This window comes from Siniperca chuatsi, linkage group LG24 (genome assembly GCF_020085105.1).
Source record: "Siniperca chuatsi isolate FFG_IHB_CAS linkage group LG24, ASM2008510v1, whole genome shotgun sequence".
NCBI classification, from domain to species: Eukaryota; Metazoa; Chordata; class Actinopteri; order Centrarchiformes; family Sinipercidae; genus Siniperca; species Siniperca chuatsi.
In genome coordinates, this window is record NC_058065.1 from 3,411,491 (window position 1) to 3,430,861 (window position 19,371).

Here is a 19,371-nt window from a genome sequence, read left to right on the forward strand (position 1 = left end):
CTCTGGGTTCTTTAAAAAAAGAAACAGATGATTAGATATTATATGAGAGAAACTGATACTACGTGAAGGTATCTTAAAACCTCGTCACATAAAACTGAAACAATCTACCACTGACAGTAAGAGAGAAAATACGTTTTGTTGGGTGAACTGACCCTTTAAGTGAAGCAGCAATGCTCTCCAACCTCAGCTGTGCCCTTGAACAAGACACTTAACTTCCAATTAGCGTTGTGGCAGCAGCAGGCTGTGGTTGTATACTGGGCAGCTCCCAGTAGCTGACAGCAGACGGCTGTGGTCACACTGGGCAGCTCCCAAATGATAATGTGCGCAGCTTTATGAAACTGAATCACGGCATTGTTGAGAAAGAGTGAATGTGCCCTGCCAACCTCCCCTGGATAAACAGGGGTTGAATAAAAACCTCATTGCCGACCTGGGAAGTGGAGATTTGTTTTCATGTATTTATTTGGAAGAGCTTTCAATCAATCATCCTGCTATGTGACTAACCAAGCATGCTGGGAAATGTTTTCGTCAGCGGCGATCCTTTCCAGACCCTGAAGTTTTGATGACTCATTCCCCGGGCCAACATAAAACCGCCTGGAAAATGAAATTGGCGTTTTTGGTAAGCAATGAAATGAAAGTGTTTCATGACTCCAGAGGAAAGAAAAGAAAAAAAAAACACAGGAGGTGCTGCTCAGCCTTCAGGGCAGAAAAAAACATTTTAATCCCATCCAAAAGCAACCATAAATACAAAAATTAAATTTCAACTAACCTCTGCTCTTTTGTCTCTGTCAGAGTTAGAATTAATTGAACGAGACACAACAAACTGACATCAGCTCTGTCAGAGATGTTGGTGTGGTGACTAACAGGTATGAAGTCTATAGTAACTTATTATTTGTTTTGGTTTTTGGTTGTTCATGTGTTGGTGGGAAACTGTGACTCATCCGATATGGAAAACTCCATTATTTTGGTAGTTTTGGGTCATCATTCCTGTTGGTTTTGAGAATGTATGACTCACCGACCTTATTTAGAGAGATCTGGCAACACAGATGGTCAGATGATTACACGGGTTTTAAACAAACCTGTTTCACTATATCCAGTAAGCACCGACATGGTGATTTGTCAAAAAGCATTGTGGTTAACACAAGCCTATATTCCCCCTGATTTCCAATGGGGATTTCTGAATATCTATCTAGATGTCTACGTTACAAATAATCAATCATTTCAACAGCAGTTATAACTAGTAGGGGATTCCCCCCTTGTTAGCAAAATGCATCCCCCTTGTTAACCTGCCATCCCCCCTCTCCGCCCCCTAGCAGCAGAGAGCGTGCAGAGGGGTTGTTTAGTTGAATGTTAGTCTGGTCTGCCTGACTCATTGATCCTTTATCTGACTGAGGTTTGTGCAAGTTAGACTCTATGGCTCCGACCGTGGCTCTGAAATATCCGTAGCCTGACTGTATTGATCAATCCACGGCGCTGTCCGTGGTGCTGAAGAAGCAGGCGGATTTGTAATTGCGCCTTTTTCTCTGAGCCCCGCCCTTCTGTCAGTTTTGTCTTGGATCTATAATATTCTCTACCTTATGGTGTGGGATGGTGGTGGTGGTGGTGAGGGGTGGGGTCGGTTCGCTAGTTGTGGGTGAACCAAACTGGGAAACCCTCCGTCCTCCCTGTTACAAATCGCCTACTGGCTATATTTTAGTTATATATAATTTAAATGTCAGAAATACAAGCTTTCCAATCAAATTTAGCTCACTATCAACCAAGACATCTTTTGACCTCCAAATCACCAAATCAATGCTTTCTGGGTACTTTATTCGTTCACTTGGCAGACGCCTTTGTCCAAAACGACTTATGCCAGGTTCAGACTGCACAATCTTTTTGTCTGTTAAGATGGTCACTGTGTCAGATAAGGCGATTATAGAGTCATAATTCTTGCCGTGACTTGGCTGGGGGGACATGACGGACTACATGTTGGTCCCCAATCAATCAGTCCTAGATGCGGCATCGGTTGTCGTCCATTATGAATCACTACACAGGATTAAACGATCAATTGTCGAACCCGACGCCCTACAACTGTTGGGTCGGGCTTTTATCTGGCTGATATTGTATAGTTTGAACCCAGCATTACATTTTTCCCCATATGTATCATAAGCAATTTGGACAGGAGGAGCCAGTGCTCCCATCACCAACCCTGTGATTAATGGCCAACTCGCTCTACCGACTGAGCTACCGTCACCTGACCAAAAACCATTTCAGCGAAGTGATTTGGTTTGTAGCCTTTTTTTTTTTTTTACAACCTGTCTGTCCATCTGACTGCTTGTGTTGCTGCCTGACAAGGCACTTTGATGGGTAAAAAGTCTTCATAACTGATAGCAACGATGGCCAAAACAACAAAAATCAGACCTAAGTTGTAAAAAAGCTGAACTATTCTTGTAGGAGTCAAGTGCAAGGTGCATAGAGAACGGAAAGCAGTCTTAAAAGGTCAAAAATACTTGTAGTATTAAGAATAACTTCATTAAAATGATGCATTTTGGCATGTCAACAGATACTGATAAAGACCACAAGCTGAAACTCATCAGTTGTTCTTGTTCAGTGTTTACGTTGCATTTACTCACCATGACAAAAAACTACAAACATGTAGTTTTAACAGTACCAAGCTGCTGCTTTTTACTGCATTCAAAATCTCACTGAAGTAAAAGTACATAAGAATTAGCATAAACTATACTTAAAGTACCTAAAGTAAAGGTACTCATTATGCAGAATGGCCAATTTCAAAATAATATATATTATATTACTGGATTATAATTATTGATGCATTAATATGTTCATCACTTTAATATTGCAGCTGGTAAAGATAACTAATAACTACTTTATGTACTGCTGTGTAGCTTAATCCATGACAATACATCTTCATTTATTATTAGATTTATATTTTTAATTAATGTTATGAATCTGCAAAGTAACTAATGTTGGCAAATAAATATAGTGGAGCAGAAGTATAAAGTAGCATAAAATAGAAATACTCAAGTAAAGTACAAGTACCTCAAATTATACTTAAGTGCTTGAGTAAATGTACTTAGATACTTTGCTCCATTTGCACACAAAGGTGCCGCTTCGGCCCCCACATTCTCAGGTGGTGACTTCAGGCACACACAGGGCCCGAGGTTTTGGGGGGCCGGCCCTTGGGTCGAACTCCGCCAGCCCAGACTGTTATTACTGCTGTTATACACACACACACACACACATATACGCACACACAAACACACAATGACTCGACTCGTCTGGCCTCTTCGCTCATCTGGGGTTGATTAACATCACCACTTCCCTACACACACACACACACACACATTGACATGAGCTGTGGTGTATGACTGTGTAAATTGTGTAGTCCTAGAGACCCCCCCGTCCAAAACACACACACACACACACACACACACACACACACACACACACACACACACACACACACTTATATGTGATGTGACGGCGGCTTCCCATGAACTCAGTCACCCCTTCAAAATAAAATCAGAGGTTTGGGACTCCTCTCTTCTTTCTCTACTCTTAAATAATTTCCTTGTTTTCCACGTTTCCAGGATTCTCCAGGACCCGCCTCAAAAGTCAAGGGTGCCCATGTATATTCTGTTTACACTGTCGCCCCTGATTTAAGAATATTTAGTCCCTAATGTGCATGGTTAGTTTGAAGTCTTTTGGGATTAAGAGCAAAACCTTCATCTATTACTGACTAATGGCTTTCTCTCATTGTCTTATATGTGCCAACCCGGATGTTAGTTTGGCTTCACATGACACATTTCTAAAGACATTTCTGAGTTGTATTTTTGGATAAATAAGGAAAAAAAGTCAACAAATAAAGGCACAAACTTCTCCATAGGATAAACTCCCCTGCAAACCCAGATGCTTTCTGTTATTGTGGCTTGTTACCTGACCTCTGCTCAGGTGAGAATTGGGTGGAGTTGTTTTGGTAATTACTGTACATGAGGTCCACACACTAAAAAGAGTCATACAGGTGTAAGTTGTCCTACCAGGTGCAACAAAACTAGTGAAGAAGAATCTTAAAATGAGGTTTAATCAGGCTAGTTAAATGGAAACACCTGTGTGGGGGCTTTCAACACAGTTTAAAAAAAAAGAGATTTTGAATCAGAATAATATAAATAGAGAGCCAGTGTAACTGTTATGGTCACAAAATATCACAGAAACTCTTATAAACACGATGAATAGTTGTTTGGGTCACAAATAATACTGTGAAATTTGAGTTTACATGCAAGGCTGGGATATGTGCTGGAAAGTGTTAGCTAGCGATTAGCATTAGCAATTCACAGGCTAATTTAAGGGGTAACGGCTATCAATTAAGTAATTTAGAATCAGTCCAAGTCCGATAAAATGTTTAGTTAATGTGGACCAAGCCCGGCAGATCATGTGGTGTTATTTTATAGCTCTTGCTGTGACCTATTAGCAGTGTTTTGTGCATTTGAAACTGTGTAATAGTTGCTATTGCTAGTAGACTGGCAGCTAGTTACCTGGGTTAATTTGGAGAATTATTCAGGAAAGCTGGAAAACTAGGTTTATTGTAATGATCTGCTATCTGAAATAAGCAGGTAACAGCTAGCTAGGCTACCTAAGCTAACCAGTAAATGCAGTTAAAGGGGTAATATGAGGTTTTCAACCTGTAAAACAGTAAATAAGAAAAGTGTGTGGAAAATACAGAGCTGTACTCATACAGGTGTTAAAATATGTTCATTGTTATACAGCCAATGATGAATGTGGTTTTTGTATTTATTGAGTTTAGGTACACAGCAGTTTTTAACTTAAAAGCAAACGTTCTTCTTCGTGCGGTCAGGCCTGTTTCACTTGCGTGTTAAGGCCATTGACTGTATATACAGCTAGCATGGTTAGCAGGCTAACAACAGCAGTCCACAAGCTGTAAATTATACAGCTTCATTAACCTCCATTATTGTCCTTGCTCTCTCTGCTGCTTGTATTAGTTCGCCGTACAAGGATGCATGTTTTCGTGTGTCAGATTTTAACCAGATTCAACTCTACGTAAAGCGAACCAGGAATTTACGGGAAGCGAAAGTCAGTGTGACTGCAGCTGACAGACAAACCAAAGCAAGACTCCCACCAGTTTAAGTCTATATGAAGAAACATAGATTAAAGCTATGTTTTCCACTGTTACAACTTTCCTTGAAGGACTTATTTAGAGAATGAGGCAAACAGAACATTTCTACAAGCATGATAAAGGCTGAAAAAGTGATGGAAAACAGGAAGAGGCTGCAGACCCTACAGTCTCACTGGAGTCGTCTTTTTAGACTCAATAACAGGTTAAATAAATCACTTGTTAAAATTGATATATTTTCACATTCCAGTAATGATCTTGTGGGACTGCCGGGTGGGAAACTGGACTCTGCCAAACCTTCCCTTCTCTGGAAAAGACGAGAAATTACCCAGCTCTCCGGGGAAATTCACAGCATATTTTATCTCTTTGATTTCTTTCCTCAAAACAATTTCGGCTCATTCTTTCCTTGGCCGCCGCAGCGCTGTTGTTATTGAGAACGCAGTTAACTCAGCTCAGCGCTCAAATTGATTTGACAAACAGCAAGCATGTGAGTCACCGATGAAATTTCCCACCTTGGCGGCGCTCCGAGCCCCTTCGTTCCTCGACGGTTCGGGCTTTAATGGACGCAGTTATGGCTGTGATGAAGAGGGGAAAAAACCTGACAAAGTCCAAATCTTCCCTTTGAACTTTATTTTTAATGTCCTCACCTGCTCAGTTCCCAGCCGACTCCCAATAACGGGGATGTTGTCACACACGCAGCCTCATAAAACTGAAAGTTAATCAACCATCACATTACTTAGTTCAAAGGTGCACTGTAAACTCTCTCTGTCTCAGTCAATATGAGTCAGCTCTGTGAGTTTTATGCAAAACAAACATCAGCACTTCAGCAGCTGGTTGGTGTCAAGTCTAAAAAGCATGTAACTAAGTACGTTTATTACTAAAGTACTGTACTGAGGTACGTGTACTTCAGGCAGGGCTCTACGGAGTACACAGAGAAATTTAGGAGCAGAGTACAGAGTTTCTTATCAAACTATTTAAATATGTGTACTATGGAAGTGGAAGACCCTAGTATCTGGACAGCTTTTTAAAACACTGAAACATAGTTGAAACACACAGCTTTTCAGAGCTTTTTAAAACATATGAAAGTTGTGGAACAACTTTTTCTAAACATTGAAACTGTTTTTAAAATATTGACGCTGCATTTTAACAGAAGTATTGGTTCTGCAATACTTAAGTTTTTGCACACATCTGTGCACACACCACCAAAATCCCACATTGGCCCACGTCTGCTACACGCAAAGGATGTCCAGCTGCTTTTGTATGTTGGCCTCTTTCTCCTCGTCTCTTTTTCGCTCAAAATAAAAATTAATGGGCTTCATTTTTAGCGATGTCTGCGCGTGTGACGTCAAAGCTGCGGGACTTTTATCTCCCCCTTCTGGCAGCGAGAGCAATTACACAAACCTACAGCGAGCTCGCCCCAGGCTCGTCTTCAGAAATAGTTACAAAAATACAGAGAAATTTCCACAGATCCAAGACAATAATCCATTATTTAGGTAGAGTAAATGTAACAGCTACATTGCCAAGAGCAGTAACGTGACAGCTGTGTCTAAAGTCCCGTCTCTCAGCGCTCATCCATCTCCAGCCGTTTGCATCTCTGTGCAAACATTAGAGACTTTTACCTGATGTTAACTTTTTACTGATTGTAAAATCACCAAGGTACTTTTATTTGGTGTTTTTATTTCCATATAGTTTCAAGGTTTTATGTAAACTATGTAAGTTTCTGTGCAAATTTCAGGGACATTTGGGTAGCTTTAATGTTTAGGCTTTGTGGTTAAAGTTTAGATTTGCATTAAATATTCAGTTTTAGTTTCAAAGTGTGATTCAAAACAGGTATTTCAAACACATTTGGAACTGATGTTTTGCAGTTCCATGAATATTTGAATTATCTTTCAGTATAAATAGCCAAAAATCATTCTGCATAAAAACAAGGACAAAGACATTAAAAGTTCCTCATTTTATTTTTGTCATTGTAAAACCGTCGTTTTAAAGTTGTCATGTGAATTTGGCATACTTTTATTTGCTACACTTTTGAGTGTACAAGAAGAGCTCCAAGTATATTATATATATTATCTTTATGTTTACAAAAAGACAGATTAGTTGTGATTTTACTAGTTTTGCTTCACAAAATGTCGCTGTTATTATTTATAATCCAGTGTACAATACTAAGCTGTAGTTGTTGTCTTTGCAAGAAGTGACGTTGATCTCCTTTCCTGTATGTGGTTCAGGTGTTTCGGGTTATTTACACTTATTACCAGCAGACTGACACTCTACTAAACCCCCAAACGTCACGTCATATTAATCAGACTGACACCTGATAGACCGCAGACGGCTCGGTGTTTGGCTTGGCTCAACTAATGGGAAGAAAACCAACGATCAGAGGTTTGGCGGTTCGGGTGAGGCCGGTCTGGTTGGCTGAAAAAGCTCCCTTAAGGAAACTAAAGTTGGAGTTTTTTTTTTTATTTTGTGATTTAATTTTAAAGAAACTGACTTGTATTGGTTGATTTGTCAGGAAAAAAACACTTAATTCATTGTTAAATCTTGTGTTGTCAAGGAGCTAGCTAGCTTGCAAAGATGCTAACCCCTAGCTAGCAAGGAAGTAGCAGACTTAGCTGACCTTCGCCTGTTATTTCTTTACTCTTTTGTCTCCAAAACGACCTAAAGCGGATGTTATGTTATGAGGCTGCTCTGGTGTGTGTGTGTGTGTGTGTGTGTGTTCAGTTTAAAGGCAGTTCATTAACGAGCGTCACGCGGTTTTTATTTGCAGTTTTTATTAGCCGATAAACTCCCAGACACATAATATTCACCCCGCCACTCGGGCTTTGTGTTTAAATATTTAATGAAGTAACATGAGCACACTCCTGTTCCTGTAACAAACAGGATTATATAATAATGTGTGTACCTAAAATCCAATTACTTTTCCTTTCGCCTATATATTTACTCTTCTTGTCTTTCCTTCTCTTCCTCTTTATTTTCTCCTCTCTCTTTCCTCCTCTTCAGTTTCTTCTCCTATGTATTGTTATTGATCATAAATTTAATTGAGTATTGATTGTTAACAATAACAGTTTTCTAACAATTCTTTGCTGTGAAGCTCCGTCCAACAGCACCACCTGCAGGCCACTAGTGGTATTAAAAGCAGACACGTTTTCATGTAGTTTTCTTGCTGAAGCTGAAAATCAAACTAATTAAAGTTTGAATTTGTGTCTCAGAGTTTCCTCTTTCACAGTTATTTAATCCATTAACGCAGGAGCCAGAGAAGCTGGGGGAAAAAAAACAAAAATACGAGGGAAAAAGAGTTGAAATATGAGGAATACACCTTTTTAAATCATAGAAACACCTTTGCTTCCATGTCACAATCATCACACTCGCTATTTAAATGATTTATATTATCAAATCCATTAAATCACTCATATTAGAAAGGAAAAACCTGTAAAATAGCCTTTCAAACTTGGAGAATAAGTCCTTAAAGTGCTCTGTTCAAAGAAATTTGAACATCTACAATAAATCTATATATGATATTATACTAAAACTAATTAATCATGCAACAATGCAACAATAATACTTATATTAATGGTTAATTTATATAATGGTGTTTCACTCTGACTTATTAACTGGTAGCCAATGTAAAAGCAAACAAATAGCCTAAAGATAAACCTTATTGCTCCTTTTAATAGAACAGAACGCAACTTTATTGTCACTTTATTGAGTGGAAAATTGTCTTTAGCTCACCAAAACAACAAAAAATACAAACAAAATACCTAAAACAAAGCATAAAACATTAAAACATTGTGGAGCAAGAATTCAGTTTTAGTTTAAAATGCTCTTCTGCCAGTTTGTTAAACTGAAATCACGAGTGTTTAAGGGTTTTACAGGTTTAAGTTCACAGCTTTTGCATCTCTACTCCTGTTTTGTTTTTTTTATTTTCCTTCCTTCTGTTGTTGCTCTGCTTCAGTTTGCCGTCGTGGTTCACTCCATTTAATCATAACGTCGCCGCAAGTACCAGAAGTCCTGAGTGACTCAAGCCTTAAACGAATCCCAGACACCTTGGCAAGACGTCGGTATCCAAACCGTCACCGGCTCGGAGAAGGAGGCCCAGAGGAACAATCTGGCGTCTGGGGTCGAAGGCCGAGAGGTAGCTTTGCAGTTGAAACTAAAACCAGCAGGACCACACACACACGCCGAGATCATCCGTCTTTTAGTGAAAGTCTGGCAGCACCAACAGCACCGAAATTAAGCTTTGGACGGAGTTGACCTCTGTTAGGTGACGGTTTACCGGGAAAGTATTACTCATCACGACTGTGACTCTTCAAACCCCCGATGACTGGATCAAGAAGACAGATAGAAGAAAAACAAACGTCTTGTACTTTTTCCACTCTGATGCATCCTGTCACTGGTGACGCAGGACAACAGGAGCTTCGCCACATCAGGGCGCTTCAGGTATGTCGATGCTGTCGGCCTCTTACTGCCTAATTTCCATCAACTTGTTCTTCTTGCCATCATCTGTTGATGTGTTGCAGTGGTGGAATGTAACATTTACTACTGCACTTAAGTGCAAATTCAAAGTACTTGTACTTTACTTTTCTTTTCATGCCACCTTCTTCTTCTTCTACTCTGCCACATCTCAGAGGGAAATATTGTATTCTTTACTTCACTACATTTATCTGACAGCTTTAGTTACTTTACTAATTAAGATTTTGACACACAAAGTACACAAAGAGCTTAGAAAATAAATTAAGGAAAATTAATTGGCAACTATTTTGATAATCGTTTAAGTTATTTTAAAAAACAAATGTTTTGCTTCTCAAATGTGAAGATTTGCTGCTTTTTCCTTTTGATAATTTTAATGTATCGTTAATAATGTTGAGGTTTGGACACAACAACATTGTGAAGGCGTCACTTTGGGTCACTGTGACAACATTTCTCACTATTTTCTGACTTTTTCCAAACCGAACGATCGATCGATGGAGAAAAGCATCAGCAGATGGATCCAGAATGAAAAGCATCATCAGCTGCAGTCCGATACGAACCGGTTCACCAGCTCCACCAGCTGCAGCAGCAACATCCTGCTTTACATTAATGCACGAGGAATAATAATCTGATGATAGAATATATCAGATCAGAATCAGAATCAGAATCAGAAATACTTTATTGATCCCCGAAGGGAAACTCTTTGTTACAGTAGCTCACCTTTACGTCAGTGCACACAGGAGAAAGTACTAGAAAAAATAAACACTATAAAACAGGTCAGAAATAAATTAAGTATCCTGTCGGTATAAGTATAAGATAAACTAAGTGTCAAGTACCAAGTGGGTTTACTGGTTGGTGATGAAAGTACAGTCTAAAATACAATGTAACTCCTTATGTAATAAATAATATTAATAAGCGGAGGTGCATGTACTGTCGAAGAGTAATTGAGGTATATAGTTTCAGTAGCAATAAATAAGAAAAAACTAACAAGGGGAAAACTAATATTGCACGGGAGTAGTACACAGAATATTGCACAATTTATTAATTATGGCGGAGATGTAATGCTCAATGTCCAGTTTAATGACTTCGGGTCATACAGACTGACACTTAGAGGGAGGAGTTAAAGAGTTTGATGGCCACAGGCAGGGATGACTTCCTGTGGCGCTCTGTGGTGCATTGTGGGGGGATGAGTCTTCCGCTGAAGGTGCTCCTTTGCTTGACCAGCACGTCATGGAGCGGGTGGGAGACACTGTCCAAGATGGCGTGTAGTTTGGTATATATAACAGCACAGCAGCCACAGGGACGCTGCACTGCTTTAAGGATTTAAGGACTGCTTTTCCTGATCACACTCACACTTTTACTTAAGTAACATTTTAAAAGCAGGGCTTTTACTACTTGTAACAGAGTGTTTTTACAGTGTGGTGTTAGTACTTTTACTTACGTACAGGATCTGAACACTTCCTCCATCAACATCTCATTGCTTTTACATTCTGGTTCTTGTTGCCATCAGTGTCTCACTGCTATCAAGTTCTGTGACTCGCTGATCGAAGTATCTGGTTGCCTTCAGCCTCTTGTTACTTCGATTGTCTTATTCAGCTTCTGTCACTTGCAGCCATCAGTGTCTTGTTATATTCATCTCCTGTGTTTTGTTGCAGTCACCTTCTCTATGATGTTGCTGTCAGCATCTCATCCCGTCCATCGGTATCTTGCTGCTCTCTGTGTCGTATTGCCATCAGCTCCTGCATCCTGTTGCTCACCTTGTTGCTGCGTTGCCAGTGTCTGCCAGGGCTCACTGTTGTCCAGGTAGCGTTTCGCTGTCATTAGGTCATGTGTCTTGTTGCTGGAATCAATAGTAGTATGTCACTGCTATTATTTTGATCTCTTTGCTTTTATTTCAGAAAAAAAAGCCACATTTTACTTTCTGTACACACTTCTTCACTGCTGCTGAGATATAAAATACATTTTTATATCAAATATAAATAAAAATATGAATGGAGTTATTTGGATGTATGGCCTTTTAATAATCTATATGTCACACATCTGTTTCTTTAAAGTATGTACTCTATGTTTTTTGTATATTCTGTACATTAGAAGTGTGAGACACTTTGAAACACAGGTGTCTGTTTTCCCCAATTAGACCCTCAAATGCACTAAAGAAACAACTGCAGTACATCTTTCTGACCACGAGATGGAGCAGTTTAAATTCATCATACAGTGCTGAGGCACTAAAATCACACAAAAATAAAGGTAACTGTAAACTTTATTCTTATAAATTGTTAGTTAAAACTACTCAGGAAGAGATTTTAATGAGAAAATGTGTAAACAAATATGTAAAACAGATATGACAGGATAGTATTCTTCTTCCACTCTATTTCTAGCTGTAGAAAACAATTAATTATTGCAACTAAGTATTGACTTTCTCTTTGGTGTTTTGGACCTCTAAAAGCCTTTTCATCTCGTATTTTATCATCTTTTCTTTCTATTTAAAAAAAAAAAAAACAAAAAAAGATGCTCTGATAGTAAAAAAAAAAAAAAGCTGAACAAACTGTTGAACAGTTGAATTCAGGCAGGAAAATTACCAGATAAACTCTCCTGGCCAAGTGTTTCCACACAGATTATTCCTCACAGCTGATTCATAACAATGTGGTATGTTAGTCAGAGTCACTCACTGTTATGAGCTTAAAATATTGCAAACAACCAGGGTGGAAAATCACCAGCAGCCAGTAAATGTTTACCAGCGTCTGGTAAGTTAGTTAGTTTGGCCTCGCTGCCTCTTTGGCAGGAAGTTTGTTCGGCTGCAGAAATCAGATTCGTCTGGTGGAAGAGTCACAGGAGCTGTGAAGCTTTAGAAACCAGCAGCATCTGAGTCGGCAGGTGGAGTGTTTAACATGTGATTCAGTACATGAGACATGTATGTAATAAGCCTGCAGAAGATTGTGAAATGGTGAAAATTAGAGGCAAAAGATTTCTCTACAAATTACAAATGACTTCATATTTAACGGGAAATGCCACTGGTTATTCTGCACAAGCTGATATGTTCTTTTAAGTGTTTAAAGTTATTGAAAGCTGCACTGGGTGTATTTAAACAAACCATCTTGGGAGAATCAGTCAGAAAGGGTGAAAAGTGCTGCAGATTCTCAATTTCTGGAAGTTAAGTTCTGCTCTCAGGACGTCACTGGTGGGAACGACAGACTCAGTGCTACAACTCGACTTTTTTCTGCCAGTTATAAGCTTTTATCAGCGTCAGGTATCTACATTGTTTACTCATCAGGAACCAAACTGAGAAAGTGGCATGCTTATGCCCCCTGGAGGATTTTGCCACTGTGGCAGATATGATTCAGCCTGGGATTTGAATAAAGTGGTGGATGTTTTTGAACGGAGTAAGACGTGAAACAAAAATCAGCTGGTTTAAAGATCAATAGCAGTGTGTGTTTGTGGTATGTTTAGTTGTGTTACAGGTGGGCAGACTTTTTGATCACTGCTGAGCAATAAAAATCAGGTAATGTATAATGTCATACCAAATTTCAGTGAGGTGTTTGGCAGCTGCAGCATAATTCAAGTTCTCTCGTGGTCCCTCGTGTATGTTTTGAGTCTTTTTAGATGTTTCCCCTGACAAATAGTCACATTAGCAAGAGCTGTTATGTGAATATCGACATTAGAAATTGGTTCAGCAAGAAATCTTTCATGAGGGTTATGTTTTATCCAACAATGTCACTGAAATGAAATGGCCGGTGCTGCTTTACAGGGAAAGTGACATTATTCTGGGAAGTGAAGCCTCACGTGTCAAACAGTTATATCTTGCTGCTGTTTGGTGGCAGCAATGTGCAAAGTTGCTTCGTGCAGCTTTGGGAAATTGGTTACTTTGGAAAAATGATATTTTGATTTTGAATGAAAATGAAAAATCTGTCTCCTCAGTGTAACAAAGCTGCAAAGCTGCAAAGTCCTTCGACAGCACAACTCAAGTCCGTCTTTTACAAGTTTTCTTGCTTTGTTCCCCTTTATTCCTCCTCTTTGATCTTCAGAGGTTCCCTGCTCTGGAGCGCCGCATCAGAATCGTCAGACTTGTCGTCGGTGTCATCGATATCGTCGCCGTCCATCTCGTTGGTGACGTACGAGCCTTTATGTCTGGACAGACACCACAGCAACACCGCTGTTGTGCAGATTAGCAGCAGCAGCACTGCACCAACGGCCCCTGAGTATAAATGTCAAGACAGGAGATCACTAAAAGATTAGAAAATCCCAACTTATCAAACATATATTCACTGAATTTTGCACATTAAACAGCTCAAACTACAGGATCAAATTCAGATTTGGAGTGTGCCACTTTTTCAGTATTTAATCAGAATCAAATAATGAATTGATCGATGTAAATAACGGATTACATGTGCATTTAAAGGATGCGTTACAAACTTAAATAAAAAAGGTATATTAAACTTGTTTTCTTTTATTTCCTTACTCTGTCTTGGATAGTAATTGAATTCAGATACTTAATTAAAGGATTTCGTTAAATCCCATTTACTAATGTGTCTCTTTTCCATTACGCTGATTATAATAAAACACTGAAAAAGTTTACGATTACTGTAAAGTCAAATTTTTTAAAAAGATATTTATGCTGCATTCATGTGGGCTAAAAGGTACTGGAGCAAAATGTCCAAGATCTTGAAAACCAGTTGTGGCCAAATCAGGATCATAATCTGGCTTCTGGCTCAAGAGAGGACAAAATGCACTGCAGAGGACTTAAACAACATAAAACAACCCATTTTAGCTGTTAGCATCATTAAACATAATCAGTTCAGTCCTCACCTCCAATTAAGGCTGCAAAAAGTCCATCGTCCACGGTGATGCCTGTAAAGACATTAAACTTCAATAAAACTACCATTCATTCATTCATTTAGAACCATGTATTTATGTACTATCCAGCTTTCTAAAATGCAATCCTTGCAGATGTCCAGTTGTAATGACATCTGTATCAGGTAGCTTCACGAAGGTGTTGGAACAAGCAGGTAGGGTGAAATTCAAAGTGTGGCAGTGGTGAAAGAAGTACTCAGATCTTTTACTTAAGTAAAAGTACCACAGTGCAGAAATTAAAGTCCTGCATTCAGAATGTATTTGTTATTAATACAAAATATAATAACCTGAATCTGCAAAGTAACTAAAGTTATCAGATAAATGTAATGGAGTAAAAAGTATAATATTTGACTGAATTGAAGGGGAGTAGAAGTATAAAGTAGTAGAAAATGGAGACATTCAAGTAAAGTACAATACCGTAAAATTGTACTTGAGTAAATGCAAATGTTACTTTCCACCACAGGGTTTGGTTTTCTTTCTAAGTTTAGTTTCCTTTGCTGATGCAAATTCAGTGTCAGTGGCTTTTTTTTCCCCAGATAGGAGAGGAAGACCCTCGAGGATGAGGATGGAAGGGTGAAATTCAAGTGTTTAAGGTTAAAAAAATGAAGATTGTGTATTTGGAGATGATGCACTCGAGGAACAAATGCTGCAAAGCTCCTTTCAACACATAACAGCCTGATTTTCTAAGCAGAAGAACTCGAGTTTTGACTTTTTTTGCATAAAAATCTCAGATATTCATGTCCGATTGTCTCGGGCCTGCAGATTTTTTCAGTATTGAGCCACCACGCCCATGCAGCGCTACAGGCAGCCCACATTATAGGAGGACACATGGCAGCTGATGTTTTTTTTCTAGGCTCAGAATCCAACCATGCATGGTATTCAAAGACCCTCAGTCTATTTTAAAACCTCAGTGTTTGCAGAGACGAGGTGACAGAGGCTGGTTTTACACTTCAGGGCCAAACAGGGCTCCACTCTGTTCACATGAGCTCTGTACTCTATTTATTTACACATCATATTCTCACAAATTTTCATATCACATCCTACAAAAAGCAATAAACATCTTTATGTTTATCTATTAGCAAGAAAACCGCCACCAAACCTGTTCAGTCTGATGAAACCGGTGCAGAGATAACAAGACGTTTAGTTGACCCTAAAAAAGTGTTATCCTGGGGTTAAAGGGACTTAAAAAAAAATGAAATAAGAGCACAATTTTGCTATCTTGGCATACAGTGATATTGGAGTTGACATCTGGAGATGATAAGACCCCCAAAAAATAATAAGCTAACGCAGCTTTAACTCCTCACTTTCAAGAGATTTGCCAAGAAAATGATAAAAACAAGCTGCCTTCAAGTCACTCTCAGAAGTTCCCACACTGAAAGTCATAAATACGAGTACAGATGTTGCATTTAGGTGTTTTAATTCAGAAATAACACTACAATGGACTCTACATGTAAACTTTTCTACTTTTTATAAATGTTTTATTAGTGATGCAGTGAAAACAACTGATTTTACAGTTTAACAACCATAATTATAATGTTTTTACTAACCACCACCAAATAAGAATAGGTTTTGGGCACAAATAGCAACTGAAATTTTGAAGCCTCTTTGGCCCTGACGTGGAAACGAGGGCCAGCTGTTATCTCCACGGCGACAGACCCTGGAGGCGTCACTCTCGCTCCTTCCCATGCTCTTCTCTGGCATCAGGCTGATAAGACACTCCCTGCTAAACACACACACACCTCGGCTGGTACAAAACACTCGCAGGGTGTGTGTGTGTGTGGACATCAAGTTAACACACTCCGAGACTCATATCAATTACAGAATCACTGATCAAAACTGCACTGAATCCGATCCGATTCCAATTGGATCGTATTTCACACAAATTGTGATTGTGGTCAGTGGTGGAAGAAGATCCTTCACCTAAGTAATCGTACACACGCAACAATGTCAAAGTCATTCAAAATCCTGCTTAAGTACATACGTATTATCAGCAAAATGTATTTAAAGTATTAAAAATTAAAAGTACTTGTGCAGTAAAATGTCCCCTGCGACTGAAACTACTATATGTTAAAGCATCAGTAATAATATTCCAATAACTTTAATACTTTAAGTACATTTTGTTGTTAATACTTTTACTTAAGTATGATCTTGAATGTAAGACTTTTACTTCTAATATTTTTACAGAACGCCTGTCGCTGGTACTTTCCAGCGGTCATATATCGTTTTGGGAATCGGTCGTATATGTGGTTTTGGGAGCCACTGGCAGCTGACCCATTCTGTTGTTCAGGTATGAGAATGTGTTGGATACGTGAACCTCTCTGAGCCTCGAACAGTTATTTAATGAAACCATCTAAGAAGTTTAAAGGGTAAATCTCTCTTTTGCTGGAAACATGATAAGGAGCCCAAACTGCTGTTTATAAGTCTCAAGCCAAAAACTCTGGGAAGCGCTACTTAAATCTTTAATTAATCTTAATCTGAAGAGTAATCAGTAGCTAAAGATGTCAGATAAATGTAGTGCATTGAAACCTGCAATATTTCCCTCTGAAATGTAGTGAAGCATAAAGTAGTAGAAGATGAAAATACTCAAGTAAAGTACAAGTACCTCAAAATTGCAACAAGGGAGGAGTCAAATCTAAAGATATCAGCCCATACTTGTATCACTTTATAATAAAAAATCTGAACTGAATCCTTTGAAAGTGTCATTTTTAAGCTTTAGGCATAAAACTGTGGTTTTCATTATAATCTGCTCAGTTTTAGTCAGTAGAGTAGTTTGCATTAGGTAGAGTTTTGGTACAGTTCACTGTTTTAAGCAGGTGGTGGTATTTATGACATCCAGAATCCAAATTCAAATCCAAAACACTCCACTGGTGGACGGACTTGAAGTTTATCCAGAAGAAAAATAGGTTTAGTTTTCTCAGTAAATCTCATTTTCTAGTTTTTCTGATGTCTTTGAACTGCTCATTTTTTGTTGATTCGTGTACATGTACGTACCCTTCGTCACTGAGGTCACAACCTCAGTTAAAGGAGGCGGGGTTTCAGACGACGGCAGAACTGCAGGGGGTGGAGTCGCCATAACATCCATGATGACGTCAACCTGAAGCAAAAAAAATGAACAAATCAAACAGTTAATGGTAGCCTGTTTATCAAATACTCACAAAAATTAAGAACAATGCGAATCTGAATTTTCTCCTTCTAATATAAAAATCTATTTGCAAGTTTTTCTTCTACAACAAGTTTAATTTCCCTCCTCAAAAAGCTCACCTTTTGCAGCATCCTCTGTTAACTGGATTAACTTCTGTAGCAAGTGTCTGCAAGATGTTTTTCATAGAAATTAACTAGCACTTGCTTTGAAGGTATGAACCTAAAAAGTGGCTTTAAGGGATGTAAAGTTTGTCGGATTTGAAGTAAATGGAGCAAAAACATACATCACCATTGGCATCATCGTCTTAAACATTCAAATCCAGGATTCTGTTCATTCAACTTCTCTGTGAATCATTAAAGTTAAGAAGTAATGGAGTCTTTTAAAGGAAGTATGTGACAGTTTGTCACATTCATGAATTATGAACTCGAGGGAATGACTCCAAAATGGATCCACAGTGTCATGTCTGTATAACAAGAGTCACGCTTCACAAAAGTATCTCTGAGCTGCAGAGCATCACGGCCATTTTAATCTGATTTTATTCTCTTCCACCCAAAACTTCAACACTGCTCCCTTTCTGGTCTCATCAAGTTTTTATTTATTTAAGACTGTAGCAGCATAACATATATGTTTGGTGAGGATGCATGCACTTTACCAGAACCGTTTTAGAGATTATTGATTGATTACTAAATTACAGAGTATAAACAAAGGTGCAGCAGCTGTAACAGTTTGGACAGAAGTTTGGTCTTCAAAACACAGGCACAATACATAAAGTAAAATATCACAAAACATTTAAAAAATCAAACTAAACAAGACTTAACGCCCCCCCAGAGAAACTCACCAGTTCTGAGAATCTGCAAGCAGCTCTTCAGTTACTAAGAACAAGAAGAAGAAGAAACACAATGTGCTGGACAACACACACAACTCTCTCACACACACACACACACACACACTCACAGATGGGTGTGGTGTCAGTCCCCAGGGTCGGGATCTGTTCCCCCTCCGGCCAATCGCGAGGCTGACTCCACCTCTCTGATGCTAAACAGCCTGCAGATGTCTGAAACTGTGCAGCTGACAACGCCTCTTACATCATCTCTTAACACACACCAGTTTGTTTCACTATCCCCGTGGGGGACAGTCATTGACATAATGCTTTCCCTAGCCCCTTACCCTAACCTTAACCTAATTGCAACACACAGTAATGATTGTGTGTGTGTGTGTGTGTATATGTGTGTGTACACATGCTGTGTTTAATAATCTCACCTCAAGCCACTTTAATGTAGACCTTCACTCTGGCATGTTTAGCATGCTGCAGGACTTTCTGCCTGTGCTGGTGGTTCCCTACGTTTCCCAGAATGCCACCACACAACCAGGGAATATTAATTGTTTTAATATGTGGCTGTTTTGCGATGGAAGGAGGTACGCTATGAAGGACTGAAAGCCGAAATGAAAAGTCCTTGAAACACGTCCTTGATTACAACAGACTGATACCAAAACTCCTGGATATATTCAGGACATGATTTCATGTTGTCTTGTTTAATGTAATCTGCAGGAAGCAGAAACATACAGCAAACCTTTTCCTTCAGGTGGAATATTCAAACAGGTGACTCTAATCATCTAGTTATTTATGTTGAGGTTAATGAGGTCAGTGGGGAGAAGAATTACCTTCACTTACCTCACACCTGATGGTTGCTGCACACAGGACTAAATAAAAGATTAGAAAATGATGATTCACATTGACTGTAATATTGCTGTAAATACGCAGTTACATGTGTGGACAGAGAGCTGTATGGAC

General features: G+C 39.0%; 1 protein-coding gene and 1 long non-coding RNA gene across 2 annotated transcripts; one reads left to right on the forward strand and one right to left on the reverse strand.

Moving 5' to 3' along the window:
• The first annotated feature begins 7,823 nt into the window (after nucleotides 1–7,823).
• Nucleotides 7,824–13,485, forward strand: LOC122872137. The gene is made up of 2 exons (XR_006377031.1): nucleotides 7,824–9,559; nucleotides 11,245–13,485. It is a non-coding gene; the product is annotated as an uncharacterized LOC122872137 (long non-coding RNA).
• On the reverse strand, nucleotides 11,832–18,603 carry LOC122872135 (glycophorin-C-like). The gene is made up of 4 exons (XM_044187931.1): nucleotides 18,418–18,603; nucleotides 17,429–17,531; nucleotides 14,393–14,434; nucleotides 11,832–13,781 (listed from the first exon to the last, which is right to left on the reverse strand). Exons 2-4 carry the CDS (start codon nucleotides 17,517–17,519, stop codon nucleotides 13,588–13,590), a joined length of 327 nt encoding a protein of 108 aa, XP_044043866.1. The 5' UTR covers nucleotides 17,520–17,531; nucleotides 18,418–18,603; the 3' UTR covers nucleotides 11,832–13,587.
• Nucleotides 18,604–19,371: the final 768 nt, after the last annotated feature.

What these genes read in the sequence shown, in the direction of transcription:
- LOC122872135 (XM_044187931.1), bottom strand. Translation starts at nt 17,519, where the DNA reads ATGGATGTTATGGCGACTCCACCCCCTGCAGTTCTGCCGTCGTCTGAA. An exon ending in TGTGACCTCAGTGACGAAGG is followed by an intron (nt 14,435 to 17,428) that starts GTACGTACATGT and finishes ATGTCTTTACAG; the next exon opens with GCATCACCGTGGACGATGGA. An exon ending in TTTTGCAGCCTTAATTGGAG is followed by an intron (nt 13,782 to 14,392) that starts GTGAGGACTGAA and finishes ATTTATACTCAG; the next exon opens with GGGCCGTTGGTGCAGTGCTG.